The sequence below is a fragment of the Solanum lycopersicum genome, chromosome 7 (genome assembly GCF_036512215.1).
Source record: "Solanum lycopersicum chromosome 7, SLM_r2.1".
Classification (NCBI taxonomy): Eukaryota; Viridiplantae; Streptophyta; class Magnoliopsida; order Solanales; family Solanaceae; genus Solanum; species Solanum lycopersicum.
The window spans coordinates 60,694,618-60,719,995 of NC_090806.1; the positions used below are offsets into that span (position 1 = coordinate 60,694,618).

General features: G+C 28.6%; 3 protein-coding genes and 1 long non-coding RNA gene across 4 annotated transcripts; 2 read left to right on the forward strand and 2 right to left on the reverse strand.

Annotated features, from left to right (window-relative positions):
- Positions 1-819: 819 nt before the first annotated feature.
- LOC101260552 (nudix hydrolase 2-like) lies at positions 820-5,508 on the forward strand. The gene is made up of 9 exons (XM_004243526.5): positions 820-859; positions 1,671-1,845; positions 2,654-2,719; positions 2,828-2,968; positions 3,606-3,677; positions 4,215-4,265; positions 4,397-4,431; positions 4,542-4,650; positions 5,171-5,508. The coding sequence occupies exons 2-9, from the start codon at positions 1,681-1,683 to the stop codon at positions 5,345-5,347; spliced, it is 816 nt and encodes a 271-aa protein (XP_004243574.1). The 5' UTR covers positions 820-859; positions 1,671-1,680; the 3' UTR covers positions 5,348-5,508.
- A 2,530-nt stretch (positions 5,509-8,038) lies between these two features.
- On the forward strand, positions 8,039-10,050 carry LOC138337240 (uncharacterized). The gene is made up of 3 exons (XR_011210783.1): positions 8,039-8,172; positions 8,708-8,777; positions 9,811-10,050. It is a non-coding gene; the product is annotated as an uncharacterized lncRNA (long non-coding RNA).
- A 1,288-nt stretch (positions 10,051-11,338) lies between these two features.
- On the reverse strand, positions 11,339-13,025 carry LOC101260248 (fasciclin-like arabinogalactan protein 2). Its single transcript, XM_010325598.4, has one exon. The coding sequence runs from the start codon at positions 12,762-12,764 to the stop codon at positions 11,535-11,537; it is 1,230 nt and encodes a 409-aa protein (XP_010323900.1). The 5' UTR covers positions 12,765-13,025; the 3' UTR covers positions 11,339-11,534.
- A 9,588-nt stretch (positions 13,026-22,613) lies between these two features.
- Positions 22,614-24,992, reverse strand: LOC104648418 (uncharacterized). Its single transcript, XM_010325597.4, has one exon. The coding sequence runs from the start codon at positions 24,076-24,078 to the stop codon at positions 23,056-23,058; it is 1,023 nt and encodes a 340-aa protein (XP_010323899.1). The 5' UTR covers positions 24,079-24,992; the 3' UTR covers positions 22,614-23,055.
- Positions 24,993-25,378: the final 386 nt, after the last annotated feature.

Here is a 25,378-nt window from a genome sequence, read left to right on the forward strand (position 1 = left end):
CTAATTTACTTTGACATATTTATATTGGCTCTTTCTACTTCATGTATGAACAACTACCAAGTTATGTCCGGCCATGTGATATACAAAGTTTTGTTTTTCACATTCGTTCATTTTTATTTGTTCACATTAAATTTTATATATTTTAAAAAAATAACAATTAATATAATAAATTAAATATAATTATTATAATACTCATATTTCAAAAAATAATTTGGAAAATAAATAACTAATGCGCTAAGTATCCCACCACGGGAAATATATGCTACAAAACATAATTTTTCGATTTATTATTCGTCGATGCAGCTCACTAGGAAAATGCATAGCAAGAAACAAATTTTCATTAAATGAAATATTGGAAAATTTCTAATTTTTCAGTATGAAAATATTACTTCCTCCGTTTCAAAAAGGATGACTTAGTTTGACTTGGAACGGACTTTAAGAAAAGAAAGAAGACTTTCTAATCTTGTGGTTCTAAATTAAAGTTATGTCAAATGTATCAAAATATTTTTTAATCGTATTGATCTTAAACATGTCATGTGGAAAGTTAAAGTTAAAAATGTTGACAAAAATAACTATCTTTTTTTAATACGTTAAAGTACTTTATAAATAAAAAAACATTTATATTTGAAATATTTAATGGACAAGAAAAAGTAAATCGGAGGAGAGTAATATTAAACTATATAATTATCTAAAAGACGACCGTTAGAAATGTGCTTCTTGCCATGTAAATTTCTTCTTAATTTCCATTCAAAAAATTATGTATTTTTTTTCCATCTAGCCAACTTGTATAAATAGGGCATTTTAATTACAATATTTTTCAAGCTACTCTAAATCAATTTCTCATATATTTTGCTAATTGGTACGTTAAATTATTATCACTCTAATTAATTAGCTTAACAAAAACTTATTTCCCAGTTGCATATAACTTAAAATAGTTTCAAGTATTTTGCAAATATATACTTATGAAAGTTTGTAATTTTTATTTATTTTCTCTACTGATTTGCATATGCGTCTCCACGTGTCATTTGATCAGCTCATTAAAATTTTCATAATAAATCATATCCAATTTTACCATATACTCCGAGGTACTAGACCATATTATTATCGTCGTTTCATTTTATATATGTTACAATCTTTAATCCGTTAAGCAAAATTTTTATATTTAAAAATAATTTAATTTTAAATGGTCATTTTATTATTAATAGCAAGATATCCACCAAAATCTTATAGTATGTTAAAAATATATAAATTTAGAAAATCTTCTTTACCTTTTTGGTTGTGTGTATGGTAAATTTCGAATTAGATTTTATAAAGTTTAAATTCTGAATCTCGTATATCAAAAATATAATAATTTTAAAGATCATCTTACTTTTTTGGATATGCATGATAAATTTCGAATCAAATTTTATAAAAAAATTTAAATTTGTCTCTAAATATCATCGAGTACGATTTAAGCTATAGCTTATTTTACAATATATTTATTGCTCTTGGAAATATTCTTTAGAACTGAGTCTAACCTAAGAAGTAGTGAGGGGCATGCAACGAATTTGATTGTATATATCTTTACTATTTTTTTTAAAAGAAAAATATTATATTTAATTATGATTAGCATTTAATTAAATAATTCAGATTTCTTTTCCTAATTATGTTTTCTTTTGTTGTTTGAGAAGCTCATAATTAATGGATTCTTTTGAAGAGGCATCAATTGACATGAAAATGGAAATATTTGAGGCAATTGAAGATAATTATGGTGGAGTTATAGTGAATATGAAGAAAGAGGAGTCTATGGATTTTCTTAAATTTCATACTATGCTCAAGGCTTCCATTTCTCATTGGAGGATAAAGGTATATATCTATATATATTTGATATTTACTCGATCGTAATATTTGAGTTTAAGTTATATGTATTGTTTGATAAATATATTTACTTATATTAAAATCACACAAAAGGTAATTGCAGATAAGAGAAAAATTTTATATAATAGCAAATTATTAATTTAAATTAAATGTTATAAATATAGTTTACTGTTGCTATTTTCGCCTCTCTCCCTGATGGATCCCACTTGCCACTTGACAATCTCTCGCTTTTATATAAACACAAATGTATAAAATCCGTTTGTGTTATAAAGCGAGATAAAATTTTATATATAAATATGTTTTCGTTCCCCTATCTCCCCCTTCCAGATTTCGCTTGCCACTCTCACTCATCTCTCTCACTTTATACAAACACAAATATATATATACATTGAGTTTGTGTTTGTATAAAGAGAGAGAAAATTTAAATATACAAATACAAATGCATATATTTTCGTCCAATACACTTATTATTATACAACTACGATCTTCTCCTGTCCAATTTTCTTTTGTCTTTCTCTTTTTCTCGCTTTATATAAACACATGTTATAGAATTAATTCTTTCGTATATGTATACCGAAACAGATTATACAATTACTTTTTTTGTATATGTGTATAGCGAAATAGCCACAACCTTTTATATATATATATAGCGAAACAACTACAACCTTTCGTATACATGTATAGCGAAATAGCATAGCATAACAAATTAAATTATATTACCGACCAGTCATCGTTAACAAAAATCTCACTAATTTTAATTTATTTTTGTTATTTTTCCTTTGATTTTGATGGTCAGGGAAAGAAGGGTGTTTGGATTAAGTTACCTATAGAACTTGCTCATCTTGTTGATGCAGCAGTAAAGGTATTATTATTTCATGAAAATAACTAATAATTTATTATTAACATTAGATTATTTTAAATTCATATAAATATATATGCCTAATTAATATGATAAATTAAATAAATGTAGGAGGGATTTTGGTATCATCATGCAGAGGCAACATATTTGATGCTTGTTTATTGGATTCCTCATGAAATTCCTCATACTTTTCCTGCTAATGCTTCTCATCGTATTGGTATCGGTGCTTTCGTCCTCGATCAAGACGGACAGGTTCGTTAAAATTTTAACTTGATACGAAGTTTAAGAAAAAATAATTTTTTTTATTTGAAATTTATGATTTCGAACATGTTAAAGTATATTAAGGTCTTTAAATATGTTATATGATTATACTCCTTCTATCCACAAATGTTTGTCAGGTAAGGTCATGCACTCCTCTTAAGGAAATTTAATACAAGTCGTAATACAATTAATATAATACTACTATATCAAAAATATCAAAAGTTTACATAACCTTTCAATTGAACAAAACTGAGTAATTATTAAGGGCAGGATTGGGAAAAAATGACTAATTATTTTTTGATTGTGTAAATTGACAATTAATTTTGGACATCTATTTTAGTATATCTGTCAAACAATTGTGGATTGATGGAGCACAAATTTACTCCCTTTGTCCTATTTTATGCGACACTTTTCGTTTGTCGAAAGTCAAACAATTTAACTTTAGCTGCGTATTTGCGTATGAAATTTTTAATTTCTTTAAAATAAGATTTATATATATTTATAAACTACGCAAAGAGTACTATAAGTTATGATAATGAATAATTTAAAATGTAAAAAGAAAATTATGAAAAATTTACTGTTAAAAATATATTTTCAAATTTAATAATTTAAAATATGACATTGGCAGGTACTTGTAGTTAAAGAGAAATCTGGAAATGTGACTGGGACCTGGAAGCTTCCTACTGGTGTAGTTGATGAGGTTTAAAAAAATTTTATATTTTTTTCCTTTTTCTCATTTTACTTCTTTTTTAAAATTTATATTATTATTACTATATTATTATTGTTATGACATTGGCATGTGTTCATATTTTTTTACAGTATTAATATTTTTTCCTAATCGTTTCCATTCATAGATCTACTAATGGAACGAGAATTTTATTATCTAAATTGATTGGTTATCTAAAGTTTAAATAATAAAATTTGTTATTTATTATAATAAAAATAACTTTTAACAGCACTATATATTAATATTAACAAAGAGTGTTAAAATCTTACAGACATTAGTTAGGTGTTATTAGAACTAATATCGCTAAAGACTTTAGGAACATATACATTAATTGTCGCTAAAAATATTTATTAAGTGACAATTAATCATTAATTGCCGCTAATAATTATTTTTGATATAATGACTAATTCTACTTAGTGTTTTAATATATTATTAAGAAAGTTATTATGATTTAGCGATGAAGTTCGTAGCGAATTATTTTATTTTTTTAACGAATTTTACTAATTGTAGGGGGAGGATATATGTATGGCAGCCGTTAGAGAAGTGAAAGAAGAGACAGGAGTAAGTATATATATCACTACTAAATTCTTGCTATGAAAATAAAAAGTATTCTTTTTTTGAAAAATAAAATAAAATATTGTGCTAGAAAACTAATATAGAACCTTTTTTTAATTATTTTTTTTATTTTATAGATTGAGACAGAATTTGTTGAACTTCTTGCCTTTAGGTATGAATATCCATCCATTTTTCAATCATTTGAAACTTGAAAGTATAGTGTAAATTATATTTTGATAAATTGTCAATTTAAGTTAATTAAAATACAATATTTCCATGCAGACAAAGCCACAAATCATTCTTTGGAAAATCAGATTTGTTCTTCATATGCATGTTGAAACCACTTAATTTCACTATCAACAAGCAAGATGCTGAGATTGAGGAAGCTAAGGTATATATATACCTTCACTCGCGCTGGTTCAATTTATATGTCGTACTTTCCTTTTAATTGGTTTTCAAAAACGCAACTTTTATATATATTAGTATTTTCTTTGTTCTAATTTAAGTATTATTGTTTAATTGAATACGAAGTTTACGAAATAAAAAGAGATTTTTAAATTTTATTGTCTTGAATTAAAGATATGTATATAGTCTTTTAAATTTTATGGTCTTAAACTTACCATGTAATTAGATGTTGAATATGGAAAGAGAGGTACTCTTTTTTAGACAAACCAGATATAATAATAAGACATTTAAATTGAATAACAATTGTTAATCACATATTGTATTATCTCATCTGGTAAATGTTTAAGACTATAACATTCAAAGTTTGTTTTAATACATTATGCACGTGTTTAATTTCAAACCATAAAATTTAAAAGTCTTTCAACTATTTTAATATCTGTATCTATTTAAACTAAGACACGTAAAATGAAACTTAGGTAGAAACTTTTTTTTTTTTTTTTGTGTAGTGGATGGCAATGGAAGAATATGCAAGTCAATCAAAGGTGAACCAAAGTGAACTCTCTAAAATGATAGCCAATATATGTATAGCCAAGAAAGAGGAAAAATACACTGGCTTCTCTGCTCTTATTACAACTAGTGGACATTCTGCCAAGAAGTGCTATTTATACTCTAATAATATATAGTATATGATACTCATAATAATAAAAGTTTTATGATCTTTTATGCATATGTTTGCAATAAGAATAATGTTTGTAATAAGATTTTTCCATTTGGAAGAATTAAGATTCTAGTTTGTTTGATCATATATAATGTTTTGGCAATTGATATTGATGTATGTTTTCCACTTTGTTTTTGTTTGGATAATTCGATGTACTGTTTTTACAATCACTAGCAATTTGATACATGATATACTTGTTATGTATATGAAGTATTGTTTACTAAAAAAAAAATACTAGTTAATTACTATAGTGAAATTTTCAAATAAGTTACGTATATTATCAAAATCACTCAGCTAGAAACAACTAGAAGATTTAGGGAAGCTGAGTTCATAATATTTTGGTCTATAGTGTATTATGTTTTTTTTATAATTTTTTTGAACTAGCGATCTTAAAGTTATAAGCAAAGGAGTAATATTTAACATGTGAAGTTGCAATTTGAATCTCAAAGTTAGAACCAAAACTCATTGAATCTTAAAATTTGATAAGTATAATCCACGCAAAATTTGTTCTTGCTCAACGAGTTGTGTTATAGTAATAACGGAAAAGGGTTAAAAATACCCTTAAACTATTTGAAATAGCTCAGATATAAATCTACCATTTCCGTTATACTATTGGGACAAAAGTACCCTTCTTATCAACGGAAGTTGTTAAATGCCACGTGGATGCCATATGGATGCCACATTGCATGCCAATAGGATTCCACTGCCACGTAGATTAAATAGAAAGGTTCAAAAATACCCTTAAACTATCCGAAATAGCTCATATTTACCCTTAAACTATATTTCGGCTCAAAACTATCCTTCCCGTCAAACTATTGGGTTAAAAGTGACCTTATTAGCGAAAGTTGTTAAATTTCACATTTGATACATTGACTAAATCCCTAAATCTTAATTACTCATTTTTTACTCATTTCATTATTTTCTAGAAACGATTTTACCCCTTCTCCCTCATTTCGCGACTAAGGTTTCACAATTTTCTTCGTCTCTGGGTTTCAAAGTAGATATTCGTGGTTATAGGTTAGTAAACTTTTTTTTTATTTTATTGTGTTTACAATCACGAAAATCCACTTTGAAACTCATTCACGCAACCTTGGCCGCAAATGACGGAAAAGTTGCGAAATTCTAACTATCATACGTTGAAATCGTAAACGTAATAAAATAAGAAAAAATATTTATTCACCTACAACCATGAATATCCACTTTGAAACTCAGGCCCCAAGAAAGCTACGAAGTCTTAACTGCGAAATTAGGGGAAAGTTGTGAAATCCTAACTATCATACTTTGAAATGGTAAACATAATAAAATAAGAAAAAATATTTACTAACGTACAAGCATAAATATCCACTTAAAAGTATGAAACCCTAGCCGCGAAATGAGGGAGAATGGGTGAATATATCGTTTCTAAAATAATGAAATGAGGGGGGAAGTAATTAGAATTTAGGGATTTAGTTTATGTGGCAGTGGAACCTTATTGACATGCAATGTGGCATTCACATGGCATTTAACAACTTTTATTGATAAGAAGGGTACCTTTGATCCAATAGTTTGACGGGAAGGGTAGTTTTGAATCGAAATATAGTTTAAGGGTAAATATAAACTATTTTGGATAGTTTAAGGGTATTTTTGACTATTTCTATTTAGTCTACGTGGCAGTGAAATCCTATTGGCATGCAATGTGGCATCCATATGACATCCACATGGCATTTAACAACTTCCATTAATAAGAAGGGTACTTTTGACCCAATAGTATAACGGAAAGGGCAGTTTTGAGTCGAAATAAAGTTTAAGGGTATATATGAGCAATTTCGAATAATTTAAGGGTACTTTTAATCTTTTTACCTAGTAATAATTTGACAATCATGGGAATGGACACACCTCTCATATTTCGAGGCTAAATTGATTAAGGGCCCGTTTGGATGAGCTTAATAAAATCAGCTTTAAAAAAGTACTTTTAAAAGTGCTGAAACTTATTTTTAAAATAAGCAGTTATGCGTTTGGATAAAAGTGCTGAAGTTGTTATGTCAAACGTGAAAAGGGAAAAATGGAAGAAAGAAATGTTAGGGTTATATGGGTAATTTGGAGATTGTATAAAAATATTAAGCACAAAAAGATAAAAATGTGGTCAACTTAAAACAGCTTATAAGTTAAAAATAAAAAAGCACCCCTACCCAGCTTTTAACTTTTGGCTTAAAATAAGTTTTTTTTAACTTAAAATAAGCTGTTTTGAGTATTGCCAAATAGCTAAATAAGTCAAAAACCAGCTTTTAAGTCAGTTTGACCAGCTTTTAAGCTGAGTCAAACAGGCTCTAAGAAACAATTATTCTCTATCGATTTTTATTTGTCATGTTTCACTTTCGAAAGTCAGTTTGATTAATTTTTAAAGTTAAATTAGATTATATTAATTTGATATTTAAACAAAATTTTAGATATTCAAAAACTATACAAAGAATACTATAAATTGTAATTTTTGCATATCCAGGAAAGTCATTTTTAGATTTTTTTTTTTCTTTTTACAAAATTATCGTTTACCCATCTCGGTAGTTATCCCTAGTCACTTTTGATTAGCTTGTAAAGTTAGTTTGGAATTTAAAACTATTCGATAACTACGATTATTTAGTTGATATATATTTTATTAATATTTAATTGATATTTAGTGGGTCAAGCCCATAACACTTAACCCATATTAAGTAATATAAGTAGTGAGGGTTACTAATATTGAATCAGTAATAATGGAAAGAAAAGAGCGTTTGAAGGTTGGGCGTAAGCTGCTAAAAAGAAGGGTCGGTTCAGGTAAGGATTTTGATGTTTTTAACAAAAGAAAATTAGCATTTTAAAATTTAATGCACTTGATGTTTCTAAAATCTTTGGCATACAGACTTTATGGCCTGTGCCACTAATTGATTTACACGAAATATGTACGAAAATCGATTATAGCAACTAAATTATTGATGCGTTAATTAAATCAATTTTATATTTATATGTTAAAATAAGGATTAGGTTCTGGGTTACTGCTAGTTGAATTCATGTTGGGCTGGAATTATTCTTATAGATATTCTATCATAATTTAAGTTTTGGTATATTGATATAGGTAATTAAATATTAGGTATAGTATATTATAATAATATCATTAGAATTATGTTATTCGGAGAATTAAGATTTAACCCTAAACTTGAAATTCAAAAAATATGAGGTTTGATCAATTGGTTTGAATAAAGATTTAGAAATTTTATTATAAATTTGGATGAGTTTTGGGTCTAAGCTAGAGATATAGCAATATGAATGTTGTTAGTTTCGAAATGATATCGTGGTTATTAATTTTGAATAGATTTTATTGGTTTGGAAGTCAACCAAAAGAGGAAGGCTCAAGTTTTGGAGTCATTGTTCGACTATTTGAGGCAAGTGGATTTCTAAACTCTTGTTAAGTGTATGAAATGCGTGTATTTCCTTGTGGTATATGTTTGGGAGTAACGGGATTGGTGATGGGTTGACTTGTCCACATTTATTAATTCTAATGATGAAAAAATTGGGATAACAAAAGTCTATGTGATTAATTGTTTATGTGTGTTGTGTTGAGAAAGGGTTGAAGTCTTGTTGAATCATTGTTGATGTAACTTCATGTTTGTGTGGTTGTGAACTGTGCGATGTTATGAAAATGGTCATCTCCTCATTATTTGTGTGAACTTGTCATCTGCATTATTCTGAGGCATTGGTTGTGACAAGTGTTATGCGCATTGAGAAAGAATAGGTACTTAAGAGGATGTACCATTTCGAGGGACGTATCGCGCGCCGCGATGGATACTATATTTCGAGGGACATATCGCGCGCCGCGATGGATACTATATTTCGAGGGACGTATCGCGCGCTGCGATGGTTACTATTATCGAGGGTCGTGTCGTGCGCCGCGACAGATGCATGGACATATATGTCTCCCATGGGTCCCGGACTGAGAGACAGTGGGTGTGTATCACTAGGTCAGACATGCATCATTATACTTGACATTGCATTCCATTGCATTGCACATACTTACCATTAGTGAACTTGATATCGTATTTCGCTGATGTTTTGATTGCCTTTCTGCGGAACTTGTGATTGATCAATATTGAGCTTGTTATTGCGGATATGTAATTTGTTGAAGTATTGTTGTTGAGGATATGTAATTTGTTGAAGTATTGTTGTTGAGGATATGTAATTTGTTGAAGTGTTGTTGTTGAGGATATGTAATTTGCCTAAGTGTTGTTGTTGAGCTACGTGCTATGTAAATTGTGAGCTGTTAGGTTGGGTTGATTTTAATGCAGGTTGTATTTGTGGAGGTTCGGTTGGGGGTGGTAGGAGTACCCGTATTTCATCCCCTTAGCTTATGTTTAGAGGTTTACTTGCTGAGTACCGTGTGGTTTGGTACTCACCCCTTGCTTCTACAAATTTTTGTAGGTTATGAGCCTGGATTTTTGTTGTACTTGTCAGTCTCTTCTTTTCCGAGGCTTCATGGAGATTTGTGAGGTAGCTGTTTCCATCTCAGCAGACTTTCTTCTCCATAATTATGATCTTGTTCTATTCTAGAAACAAGTTCATTTGAGACTTGAGTTTTTTTCTTTTGAATCTTGTAATACTTTGAGGCTTGTACACGTGACTACCAGGTCTTGGGGGTTTAATTAAGTTACTTATATTTTATTTCTGCACTTTATTATAATGATTGAGTTTTAGGCTGACTTGTCTTGGTGGGATAAGACGAGTGTCATCACGTCCATTTTTGGATCGTGACATAGTTAAAGATTTTATCGTTTAACTCTATAAAAGAAAACTATGACAAATAAAAACAAACGGAAGGGAGTAAGAAGAAAGTTGTATAACGAAATACTTCTCGTAACATTAGTTATACTATCCATTACAACATTAATTAATTAAAACTAATTACACTATATATATGTAATAATAGTGATTTAACACATTGAGGATTCTTTTAACTTATCAACAATTAGACATTTATAATATGTTATCAATTGAGCATCTGATGAACGCATGATAATATATTCATTCAAACGTTCGTTACGTGAATAAATTAATCATATAAATATATATTCTTAAAGTTCTTTAAGTAGACGTCAATTAGTTTCGCATTCCCTCTAATTGGATGGGCATCGACCGATTTTTCGATCAGATCCCCTTAAAAATTGTACATACAAATCTATCCCAATACAGCTATCGACTAAAAATTTATTATGATAACTCTAAAGTTATTAATTTTTATATACATACTAAAAATATATAAATAATTTAAAATATCTAAATAAAATTTACTTATTTGTGTTGGATACTTTATCATGTGAGTTGTGAAATTTATTAGCTGGATGATTTAACATGTAGGTCGTCTTTTCTTGGAGAAAATGTTATTGGCCAACTAGTCATTAATTCAGCAGAATCACCAACCCAAAATTATTAAATTCAATCCTCCCAAGATTCAAAAAATATATTATATAAAAAATAAAATTTTTACAGTAATTAAAAAGCACCGACACTATGCCACGTTTAAATCTCGTCATATACCAATTATTAAAGTATATCATTTTATAATTCCAAATTGCATTATTCAAACTTCCAATTATTTTAACACATGAAATAATAATATTAATCTGTCATCATATCATTAAAGTCTAAAAAGCTAAAATAAATAAAAATAAAACGGCTTTATTCCTACTTCACATTATTTATGCAAACCTAAAGAGGAAAAAAGAAGATCATATATATATTCTTTTCTTTTCTTTTAATCAAAAAGCAAAAAATAAAAAAATAAATCCTTCACACCGACACATGAGAAATCGCTATTATTTTGCCCTTTCACATCGTTAAATCTCTTTATAATAACAATTTCTTTACTTTTTAGAGTAAAAAATAAAATTAGTATAAGATCGAATAAGATTTTTATCATCAATAAATAAGTATTTGAATGCAAACAAATAAATTAAATGGTATAAAAAGATGCAATTTTATTGTATTTTTTTTTTCAAATACAAATTACAATGTGGATAAAAAAAATGAAATTGCACAACACAATCAAAATTAAATACCAAAAAAAAAAACTCTTTCAAAAAACAATTTTTTAAAAAAAGAAAATATATCTATGTGCAAGCCAAAATAACATTATGGTTCCATTATTATCAAATAATGGCAACACAAATAATGCTAATTACAACTGTAACAAACAATCCACTACTCTTCACATGATTTGCGAAGTTCAAATTTGCTGAATCATCCGCCGGATCTTCATCGTCGTCCTGGCTGGGCTCCGGTGCACCGTCGTCGTCAACATCATCGTCTCCTCCCTTGCTGCTCTTCTTCTTTTTCTTTGCACCTTTCGGAGCTGGAGCTGGTTCTTCAGCTACAGTTCCTTTGAATAATTCTCTGGGGAGTAAAACTTTATCGACTTTGTAAACGGATAACGGCTCTTCGTCGTATAATGTACCGGAGATGGTTGCTGTAACAACTTTGGTTTCCAATTTCACATCGTCTCCGTCGTTTTGTACGGTGAAATCGTATTTTTTTTTACCTTCGGTAGCTAAAGTGTTCATTAATCCGTTGTTGGATTTCAACATCCCCATGGAATTGTAAACAGGGATTCCATGGTACAGTAGTAATGAAGCTTGCCCGTCTTTGGTTAGGTTTTTGAATTTGGGCATAAAGGCGGTGATTACGCCGTCGGTGGGGCAGAACACTGTTAACCCACTCTGTACATTTTCAGCGAAGGTTTTGGCTACATCTGGGTGAGATTTCAACAGATCTGAGAATGATTTACATCCTTGTTTCGCCATTAATGTAGTGACGTTAAGGTCACTTGGAGCAGCTACCGGAGCTTCAGCAGCGGCGGAAGTGAGAATATGACTGATTTGAATAACGGAGATGTTGTACGGCATTTCCACGACGGATTTAACGAAAGTAGCAGCGAAATGGCCGTCGTTGTCTTCATTGGCGAAACCTACTTTCCCACCTTTCATATTTGTGATATTGATGTACCCTGAAGTTCCCGGAGCTTCGCCGGTAGCTTGGAACATTGTGGCGGTGAGGGTACTTCCTTTAGTGATTTGATGGAGTTTTTTGGCGCCGAAGTAATCGGCGAATACGTGGAGAGAAAGAACGTTTTTGAGAGTATAAGTAGGGAGGTGTTTTTCAAGGAGAACATTCATGGCGGCATTGTCAATTGCGCAGACAGTGATGGTCTGTCGGCGGTTGATTTCAGCAGCTAAGTGTGTAACAGTTAAGTAATGGTTGAAGGTGGAGAATTCAGGGTGTTTTGCGAGGATTTTAGTGATGTTGTGAGCGTATGTGGTGGTGGAGAGAAATAGGAAGAGAAGAAGAGTGACGGAAAGTGGTACCGCCGGCGAGACCTTCATTTTTGCCGGCGAGAGTAGAGAGATGGAGATTTGTTCTTTCAAAGAGGAGAAAGAGGTTGAAAAAAGAGTTATAGCAGTGTTTCTATAGAGGTGTGTGTATATATATACACACAATGATATTGTATTGTTTTTAATTAATATATCTTAATGTTCAATTCAATATGTAAATCAAATGAAATTTTAATTAATTATTAAAACTTTAATTCATATAAATTGACAAAAGGATCCAGGAGGGTTCGAGAAAGGATCACATCCAAAAAAAAAAATTAATTTATAGGTCCTGCGAAATTAAAAAACTTAAAACTCTTCTTTTATGTTGGATAATATCAATATTATGTCTATGATAAATTTTAGGTACAATACATATATTAGATTCTAAATTTGATTTTTGACTTTTAACTTTTATAATGCACAAACAGATATTTTGACTATTCAATTTTTAAATAAATAAACACATGAGTCCTACATGGCACAATACACGTAGGATAAAATTACATGTAGGACACATGTGCTTATTTGTTCAATTTTATACAAGTTTAAGTGTCTACTTGTACACACCCAAAGTTAAATGATGTAAATGTGATTCGAAGCCAAGTTAAAGGGCACAATTATGTATTATACCTAAATTTTAGGCTGAACTCATCAACAGATCCTTAAATTTTTTGGGTTTTTCCCTCAGGTACCTCAATTACGTCATTTTCCTATTAAATCATTGAATCACCCTTAATTCAAACTGTGTGTTAGTATCATTTGTTTTCTAATGTGTTCAAATGACTTGAAGTAAAACACAATTATTCTCGAATATTTTCACTGTCAATTGAATTAATGAGTTTGGAACAACATATGTATCCTTTATTAATATCCCTCACAAAATCCGATTCAACATCAACCACCGGTGTTTAAAAAAACAAATTTTGGGTGATTCAATAGGAAAATAACATAGTTAAGGTACCTGAGAAGAAAAAAATCTAACAAGTTTAAGGACATGTTTATGTATTTGACCTAAATTTTATGAGGGGTGGTTACAGTAGTTCGGGTCAGAGTTATTTTCAAACATAGTGTTTATTAGGTATGGATTTAATTACGAAACAAAATTACACATTTATTATAAACTATAACTTTTGACATGACAGTATTTGATCCTAACCATCTAAAATTTCCATTCATTTTTTGATGACATATAACACTATAAAAACGAATTTGTCTATTGTGTTAGGTATAAATGAATATGTCTTTCAGGAAAACAAGTGAATTTTTTATTTATTTTAATATATTTGATATGTAAGTAAATATATATATTTTGAGGTGGAGTAGACATGTGAAATGGGGGTTATAAGGTGAGTTGAGCGTGAAGATGAGATTTGTTGAAGGATGGAGAAACACGATTCATATGAAATATCATTTATAAAACATGTTTTTTTTTACTTTCATCAGAAAAATCATTCTTTCATTTTTTTAAGAAACTTATTTTCATACTGAATATATTTTTCAAAAATTTAGGTCACAACATGAGGTATACTACTTGTTACTAAGTCATATTTATCTTTTATCATATGGTATAAAAACATGTTTACCCTTTAAATAAACAAAAACTACATTGATAAAAATTTTTAAATAATCTATTGCTAGTGGAATTTCCTTTTTAAGTTGATAAAACTTTAGTTTGGTAAAATATTATGTAAAAGTAGAAACAAACAAACAAGAAATTTAAAAGAGAAAAGGTGAATAGATTGGCCAATACTACTTTAGTATTCTTTTTGCTCCCCAACACGCCAAGTCCAACACTGTTTAAAAATCAACTTTTTAAATATTTAAAGTGTTCTTCTAATCACATTTGCTTAATTTCTCTAAACATTAATTTATACACTAATCAAGCGTATGTAATACTCACATATCTTAATAGAACTTAATTACTACTTGTGAAGTAACACACCTTTATCTATGTAATTAGGTGTACTTACTTAAAATATTATATTGCGAAGAATATATAGAAAATTTGAGATTTTTTTAAAGTAATAAAAGAATAGATTTGGTCTAAAATGAACAATGTTGATCAGTTAAGTGTGTTTTTTTTTTAAATTTTATTTATTCTAACAATATCGATGTTAGAAATAATAATTCAATGAAATGACTACGAAAATATCATAGAATTTTGACCTGATTTTTGATTTATTACTATTACCATGCTAAAAATAACTTAGTGACGCACACACGTAAGGCAATTTGGGTGACCATTAATGCTTGGCCATGACTCATGTGGGTGACGCACAATAAATCTCAAAAAATGACATGCATATAGAACTTAATTCAAAAAGAAGATTTGTGAATCGATATTTATGAGCCATATGAAACTTAATTGAAATGGTAAATTAATGAGTGTTCGGTTAAAATTTTATATTAATAATTGAAAAGATCGAAAATCATTATTAATACTAAACTAATTAGTTGTATCCAGCTCCAAATTCCAATTGTATAGTATATATTATATAATATAGTTTAATTATCAATAGACGTAATGTCCTTATCATGCTATGCATACGAATTATCATTAAGTCAATTTTGATTAATTTTCTAAAGACATTTAATCGTATCACACAAAACAAATACACCAAACAAATAATGAGTTTTTATTTTAAGGTTAGGTAAAGAGAATTCTCAAAGATTTCACAATTGATCCTACCACGTAAAACATATTCGTACAACAATAATTCAAACTTAAAAAATTGGTTAAAAAACATAAAGCCAAAGTAGATCGATATAAAATAAATATCAAATATCAAATAAAATAAAAATATTCCAAATAAGTATCGAATATATATTGAGTAAAAAGAAAACCATTTGTGACTTTAGGAGAATATCTTAGTAGTGTTGTGAAGTAAAGTGATTTTTAATTTTTGCAAGGTGTATATATCACTTAATTTGACTTTGTCACGTGGAGGAAAAGTTTATAAAAAACTTAAATAGAATCACATTTACTGCTCAAAACTTCTTGATGCTTGATATAGTAAATTACATGTACATTATATTTTAAAATTTGAATAAAATTTGTTAGTAGGTAATTAATTTTGGCTATATATTAATGTTTTTAAACATATACAATATTGACAGTGAGTATCAGCGTATTAATCAGTATTAATTAATTGCATTAAATTTAATGTCGTTATAAGCTTTATAGGCACTTAAAAAGAATATTAATTATCACTAAAAATATATGTTTAGTGGCGATTAAGCTTGCCACTAAAGATTATCTTGGTGTAGTGACATAACCAGCAAGAATTATAGTGAAATGGTAAAATACTCATTCATGGTCCTTAACAGAGTCGAGTTCGAGTTCCCTCAAATATGAAATTTCTTTTACCTTCTTAAATATGAAATTTTTAAATATAAATTTATATGTTAATCTGACTTCAATAGAAAGAATACTGAATATATGGAAAAAAAACTTCCTAACATAACTCTTCACGTGTACTAGAATTAATTTTACTAGTTGTGTTTTCAAAAATGGCACTTATTAAATGCTAGGGAGCATAGATGGATGTAGCATGAATTCAATTGAACCAAGGATTCTCTATATAAAATCATTAAGAAAATAAATATATGAAAAATTACTATATTTTATAAAATACTAAATTGTGAATCTTTAATTTTAAAATTGTGATATATTCATTGATAAAAAAAAAAAAAGATCTTATATATATATTGCAAGCTAAACAAAATGAAATAAGGATAGTATAACCTAATTATCTTTAATTGTGTTTCCTCACCATAGATAGAGTTGGTAGATATTAAATTATTTCCCAAAATATATTTTTTTAAAAATTAATAAAAATTCTGACTTCATCGATCGATCGCTCGCTGGTAACTCATTCATAACCTTTCAATTTAGGTCTGATCACAGCAATTCCCCTTGAGAAGAAATATACATCTTCTCCAAGCTAATCCACCTAATAAAATTATGTATTTATGTTAAAAAAAATTGGAATGACAGGATCAGAGAGTGGGTCCTCAAACACATGCAGGAGGTCCCTGTGTGATTTCAAAAATATTTTATAAGAATATATTTTTTAATTTTTTTTTTCGATAGATAAGTAAAAGAAATTATTTTAAAAGTATTTATATATAATTTAGATAAACAATATATAAGATGGAGCCCATTAAGCTAGTAGGTTAGTTATAGGCAAGGGCGGAGCCAGCAGTATATTAAGGTTCATCCGAACTCCTTTCATATATTAGGGTTCATCCGAACCCCTTTCAACATAAAATATTATCAAATTTTGGAGCTTCTTTATTAAAAAATTCTAACTTCGCAACTGAACTTATTAGATCGTAAGAATGAATGTTTATGTGTGAAGGTGAGATGTGTTGAAGGGTGAGAATAATACAATCAAACGTGGAATGTCATTAGTAGAGTATACCCACACTTTCATTAGAGAGCTCATTTACTTTATTTTTTAAGAAACTTATTTCTCTAGAGAATTAATGGAATATGCAAAAAGATAAAGAGTAGACGTTTTATTTCAGTCTATTTTATTTTATGCTTGTGCGGGGGGCATGGGCGGACCTATAGCTACCTGGTATTCAACTGGACACACTTACCGAAAAATTATGTTATATATATATATATATATATCAGATTCTGCATTCATAGAATATATATTTAAAATTATTGGACGTCCTTAACAAAATTCATGTTTTTGGCAATAGTAATGAGTATTTTGAATCAAGAAGTTGTGAATTTGAACCTCAAACATTACAAAAAATTTGTTTTATTTTATCCGTCACACTTTAATAACCTTATAAAATTTCTGATTTCGCTATTAATAATCGTATTTGTGTGTTGATAGTAGTACTTTTTGATGAGCAGGTAGGAGGGGTCCATTCTTTGTCCTCCTCTATGGTTTCCAGACTGTCCTCACATCTCATTGTCCAAACAATTAATTAGAAATAACAAAGGAAAAAAAAACAATACCAACAATTATTTTATATTAACTGATCACTAATTTATGTATTTATAATAGCTTTCCTCCTTCCTATATTGATACACAATTTACTAAAAGTTGTTATTTTATAGTACTTAATTACGTACATATTAAATTTAAAAAACAAATTTAATTAATTTTTTCTTATTTTATCCTCACCATTAATATGACCTTTGAAATATGTATAATTATCAATACTTGCTATTCCTAACTTTACGTTTACTTTTTCTAACTTATTTTTATGTACAATAATTAATAAGAATATGGGAAATATAATGAAGTGATCAATTTATTAATAATTTCTTAATCATCATATAATAAAAAAGAAATATGCTCATCTAATATTGGACGAAGAGAGTAGAAGTCTACGTCGTCTTCATCAAAGGGAACTGTTAAATTTAATAAAGTTATTTATTTCTTAATTAAATGTTTCAAATTCAAGCTTTGAGTATAAGTTTTTTTTTAATAAAGAGTGATTTCTCCCAATTGAGATTCTAATCCTATGTGATATAATTTAGAATTAATCTAATTTCAATATAGATATCAAATACAAGACATAAAATCGAACTTAAAAAATGGAAATATGCTCATCTAATATGGGACGAAGAGAGTAGTAGTCTACGTCGTCTTCACCAAAGGAAACTGTTAAATTTAATAAAATTGTTTCTTCTTTAATTAAATGTTTCAAATTCAAGCTTTGAGTACAATTTTTTTTTTTTTAATCAAGGGTAATTTCTCCCGACTGAGATTCTAATCCCTATATAATATAACTTTGAATTAATCGAATTTCAATACAGATACCAAATAGAAGACGTAAAATCGAATTAAAAAAAAATAGAAATAGTGAGTGTCGGTAGAGAGAAAGATGGGGACAGCCTTAATAAGCAGCAAAGAATATTATATTTCATTCCTACGTGGGTTTTAGCTTCTTCCTAATTTCCTAAATTTCTCAAATAATTTTTATTTAAATATATTTAAAATATAGTATGGTTCAACTTAATTGTCAAAATATGATTAAAAAAATATTTTGTTACATATTTTTAATTTGGAAAAGTTTCTATGCGTGTCTATAAGCACTTGTACGTAAAAATAAATTAATCACACGAGATATATTTTTCTCATTTAATTATATGTATCAACATCAGTTAGAATATGCATAAATCTTATGGGATTAATTGAAACTAATGTGTATAAATAAGAGAGTATAGTAATATAATTTGAGTAGTTAAGTTGTCGCTATAATAATCTCCTGAAAATAAATGTATGTAATTATTTTTAACAAAAAAATGAAAATAATTCGATTTACGAATAAATTTTAGATATTTCAATGTATTCTACCTTTTTCCTTCTGTAGCTATTTTCTTTTTTTATATCAAACACACAAATATAATTTTCTAAATAAAAGAGTCTCAATCATATTATATTACAAAAAAAAAAAAACCCGATGTTTTTTTGGTTTGGCCACTTTCTATACGCAAACTATTTTAGAAATATTAATAACTTTGACCACTTGCATATTATTCAAATAAGAAAATTATTTATAAAAAATAATTTGAGAGAACTCATTTTTAGTTGTAAAAAAAGTACTCATTATCAACCATATATCTTTTATATATAGCTGCTTTGATGTTTAAATTCTAGCCCATTAAGTCATTGTTGTCATGAAAATATATATTATATTATATATATAAATTAAAAGATTTAAATTCTTGCGTATCACACCCGTAAAAGATTTTATTTTATTTATGCTACTTTATTTCGCCTTATATCAGTATATATTTATATCCGTCTCATTCTAAATCTGAATCGCTCGTAAACCAGCAAATTATGTCGCTTTTATTTTTTAGTAGTCTTTTATATACAATTAAATATTAGGCAACTTTCACATATAACAAATAAAAAATTTATATTTGTACGGTATAACAAAATTTTGCATAATTGCGCTCCATAGCAAACATAGAAACTGTGTAATTCGCTATACATATACAGTTGAAGCAAATTGTATAAAACGAAGTGTATAAAACAAGAAAGAGAAAGACACTTGGACAAGACCTGTATAAAAACTAAGTGTATAAAACGAATTGTATTATTATAAGTGTATAGAACGATTATATACAATTTGAATTTGTATAAAATGAGAAAGAGAGAAAGACAAAAGAGACTTGACAAGGAACATACAATTGAATCGAATTGTATAAAACGAGAAGAGAGAAATTAGATACAATTTGAAATTTGTATAAAATGAGAAAGAGAGAAAGGCAAAAGAAACTAGGCAGGGGAGTATTTATATTGTATAATTATAAGTGTATAGGACGAAAATATATGTACTTGCATGTGTATATACAATTTTCTCACGCTTTATACAAACAGAAATGCAATTTATACATTTCGCTTCTGTTTGTATAAGTGAGAAATGCGAGGGTGGCGAGTGAAATTTGGGAGAGTGGCGAGCGAGATTTGAAAGAGGGGAGAGAGGGAAACAAAAATATATGTATTTATTCAATTTTTCTCTGCTTTATACAATTAGAAACAATTTTTATACACTTGTGTTTGTATAAAAAGTGAGGAAGCAGGGAAGAGATTTGAGGAGAGTGGCAAGCGAGATATTTGGGAGCGAGGCGCCTGACAATTTTTTGCAAACGTTTGCTATGGAGCACAATTAAATCAAACCCTAGTTACTCCATTTATTTTAGGTTATTAGTTTGCTATTATATACAATTTTCCCTTAAATATTCTTATAACAATTTTGGTAGTTTTGAATTATCTTAGCTATCACAGTGATTGGTAGTTATAACTAAAACATATAAAATCACATTTTATATAAAGAACATATATCTTTTAATAGATATATGTAGATATTCACATGACAATATTCTTCTTATAGATAATGCATTGAAGTATCAAAATAGTTGGTCAAAATTTCTAAATCTATTATTGAGATAATAATCTAAGAGATTTTATTCCTATAAAAATGGTTAATTATTATGTTATAGAAGAATAATTTTACAAAATAAAATTGTTATAAAGATGGTTGTTGCTATTATAAGTAAAAAAATTATAGAGAGATAAAATATAACATAAAACATTGATTACTAGAAAAAAAAAACTTGATTTTTATTGCAATATGATGTTAAGAATGTTGTTATTGAGTTAGTGAGAAGATTTGGGCTACATGAAAGCCCATATTTGATGAAAAGAGAGAGAAATCTCTCAGACCGGAAGGCCCAATATTTCCTTGAACCAGCAGTTCCGGTCCATTCCGCTTCCGGGTCGGTATGTTTGGTTCGAAGAAAAAATATTTTCTTATTTGTTCATGTTTGATTGGACAAAATCTTTGGAAACATTTTATCTTAAAAAATAAGAAAAATGACTTTTTTTAATGGAAGTAGGAAATAAGTTTTATAAGTGACGTTCTATGTTTATTGCCCCAAATCCTTAATTATCCCACTCCCGCCACCCCAACTCCCCATCCCTTTTGATTCCTATTTTGTTTTGCTAAATTATATATAAATGGTTTCGAGATAATTATTTATTTACTACTCCGCCATGTTTGTGACCAGTGGTGTAGCCACATCGTGTCAAGGGTGTTCAATTGGAAACCCTTCGTCGGAGAAAAAATAGCATATATACAAGTAATATGATATACGAGATGATTAAATAACCTGTTTTGGACACTCTTAACATAACAAGTTGCTATTTCTGAACACCATTTAAAAAATTTCTGACTTCGCTACTGTTTGTGACCGCCCCTTTTACCTTCCTAAATTGTTAAAGTATCACACTTTGTATTGTTCTTCCCTAAATAAACATTAAAATTGGATCGAACATTTGTCATGCTATAAAACCCTCAAAATTATGGACTAAGATATCGTTTTTTTCAAGAAGATCAATCACTTTGGGTAAAAAAATGTATTTTACGGATAATGCTAAATGATTAGAAAATTTAGCTAAAATTTAATCAGAAATTTAAAATGTCTATATATCTTTTTTATTTAAAAAACTAATTTCTTTTTAAATATTAAAGTTTACACGTTAAAAATGTTTAAAAACATAAAATAACATAGATAAAATATTATTTTATTCAAATTCTGGCTAATTTTTTTTTCCAAAAACGCGATTTATAGAGCTCGGTTCTTGAACCACAGAAATAACAAGTCTATTAAGAAAGTCCAATGAGTAACAAGTTATATGCAAAGTTTATGTTCAGATAATTTGAATTAGAGCCTATTTCGACTAACTTAAAAGATGGTTAAATCTACTTTTAAAAATTAATTTTAGCTTTTAAGAGGTTTTAACAAAGTTAAAAATAACTTAAAATAAAATTTAAATTGACTTTAAGAAAAGTTTAAAATCATAAGTAGTCAAAACTAAGACTAACCCTACTATTTATTTATTTTTTACCGTCATTTAAAATTTATTATTTTATTTTTTGACTTAAAAACTACTTCCTTTGTTCACTTTTAATTATCATGTTGCGCTTTTCGAAAAATCATTTTATAAATTTTCAAAATTAAATTAAATTACATTAATTCGATATTAAGAAACTATACAAAATATATCTAAATTTTTTTTGCATATTAATAAAAAATATCATAAAATATAAATCAAAGTTATTATGATCGGAATCTAAAAAAGGGAGCTGTGATTATTAAAAATGAATGTAGTTTGTTATTTCTTTTTAAGTTTATCCAAATTGACTAGTAAACACTCCTTGGTGTATCTGAAATGTCAAAAATGAAAATCAAGAAAATGTTACAACAGGATCAGTACATGTGATGTAGATCCAAAGATTAAGATATGATTCAACAAATGGAATATACTAAGATAAGCCAAATACAGCAAAAAAAGAAGAAGATTTAAAGACATAAAGAAATGCAAATAGAATAATCTTTATTTATTTATTTGCCTAGGAGCATGATCTTTTAAACTTTTAAGAACACTTTAATGTACATTAAGATAAAACAAATATGATTGGTATCCAAAGTCTCTTTTCATTGGGCAAATTCAATGTATTAGCAAGCACAAACTTCACTGTTCACAACCATAGAAAATGTAATTTGGCTAGCACAAAATCCATCAAAGGATAAAAAAAACTTTGAGAAACTTCCCCACTTTTTAGCAAATACTACTTCATATTTCGGATTCCGAGCCCCAGAAATAATCTCGCTCGCTAATAAAGGTGACTCTATAATCAGGAGCTCGAACCTGAAACCATTTGATTGAATTCATCATTTCACCACGATTAGTAACTTGATAAAAACAAATTAGTATTAGACAAGTAGACATCAAGAAAATTTAAATTATAGCCACATTTATGCTGAAATCTCAAATCCTGAACATTTGATGGATCCCATGGATATGTCAATCTCTATCAAGTTGTCTTCTTCATAGACATCACTTATATCTGCCAAGAAATCCATGAAGCAATGTTGTTGAAAGATGGATTGTGGTACTAAATCTGCAAATACTACCTTTTGGTGGTGTTGTTGATGAAAAGAAAATTTGGGAGTATCTTTTACAAATTGACCACTTGGAAGTGCTATTTCAATAAGGCTTTCTTCATCAGAAATTGAACCATCTGAGCATAGTGGACTCTGCTCTAACTCACCTGAGAATGGCCACTCAATATCTGAATCTTCACTTGAAGATAAGGGGCCACCAAGACTCTCACTTTCTGAGAATAAATCATGAATTTGAGTCACCCCATTTTCAATTCTTGGATTTTGGACTGATATAACTTGCTCAACTTGTTTAAAGTTCTCATTTTGAGCAACCCCATTTTCAATTCTTGGATTTTTGACTGATGAAACTTGCTCAACTTGACCAAAGTTGCCATTTTGTGACACCCCTTTTTCAATTCTTGGATTTTGGACTGATGAGACTTGCTCAACTTGACCAAAGTTGCCATTTTGAGACACCCCTTTTTCAATTCTTGGATTATAGACTGATGAAACTAGCTCAACTTGTTTGAAGTTGTCATTTTGAGCAACCCCATTTTCAATTCTTGGATTTTGGACTGACAAAACTTCTTCAACTTGTTTAAAGATCTCATTCTGAGCAACCCCTTTTTCAATTCTTGGATTTTGGAGTGATAAAACTTCCTCAACTTGTCCAAAGTTAACATTTTGAGGTTCTTCCTGGACTGATGATTTCTTGAGGATTTTATGTTTTTGTTTTGAGAATGTGAAAGCTATGGTAGATACAACCAAAACTGAAGTTGTGATGGAAATAGAAACAACCCCATAACCTGAAAAACTGGCAAATAACAAGTATGGGGGAACCAGAACTGCAATCCATGGTATTGAGCATCTGAGAAGAGACATAGTACAAGACATTTGATTTGGTTTTTTTTTCTTCAAGATTTTGCAAAAGAAATAAGGGTAACAAAAAGAGAAAAGTTATTATACCCAATCAGGTAGCACTTGAAAAAGTTAAATGTTGGATAAAGAAAAGGGGGGGTAAAAAATGGAAACTTTGATGAACAATCAATAAGATGATTGACACTTCCAATCTTGATTGAAGAGTGTATAAGTATCAAACATTACATATTCAAGATTCAGAAAAACAAAATATAGCTCTCAACTAGCTTGAGTCAAGTGCATACAAAAACTTGGTAAAATGGAAGAAAAACAAGTGGTTTAGTAGGTTATAAATAATGAGATTTAAGAACTACAAACCAGAATTAAATTGATGTGCTGTTTCCTCTTCATAGACTCACCTAAAAAAATGTATTTTTTTTTTGTTTTTTCTAACACTAATCTAGTGGTCTTCCTCTGTCACTGATTCTCTTGAAATTCTAAAACCCCTCTACTGTTTCAACACTTTGAAGTATGAGAAAAGCCATGTGCTGACCTCTGAGCTCACCACATGGCATTTACACTTCCAATTTCCATAAAAAAAGAGTCACAAAAAAACAAGCCCAATGGTTATTCTATTCTATGATTCAAAAAAAGAATAACTTTGTAATTCCAAGAAAACCATTATAACAACAAATACTTGAAAGTTTTATGAAGATTCAGATGGATAAACTTAATAAAAAGCAGCAACTTTTTCTTCTGTTATTCAACTAAAGAACCTTCTTTTCTCACTTATCTGTGGCATTGGCTGAGTTTAAGTACACCAATTACTCTTTTTGCCCTCTTTCCTTCTGCAACTGTAACTTATAAGCTAGTCAGAATCTAGCTTTCTCAACAAGGTAAGCTACTCTGTTTCATTTTATACGAATTAGTTTGATTATTCGATCAGGGTGTTATGCAATTCGTCTGAAAATTATATTATATATAAAGGTCAAATCTTATTAAATATATATATATATATGTATTGACACTTTTTATACAAGTTAACTGTTTAGTCTAGTGATTAAGTTGTTGCGTTAATTTATTGAGGTTGTGTGTTTTAATCCTATTGACCTCGTAACTGATACCCCTTAATGACAATTTTAAATCTGCTACTAGTAAATTTAACTTGATACGAAGTTTAAGAAAGATTTATTAAATGCGTGATTCAAGTAGTAATAGATATTTATATAAATATAAATAATTTTATCATAGTAAAATAAAAATTTTAAATTTAATTATAACTTAATATAAAAATATTTTTTTATTAAATTGACTAAAAACAAATAGGGAATGAGAT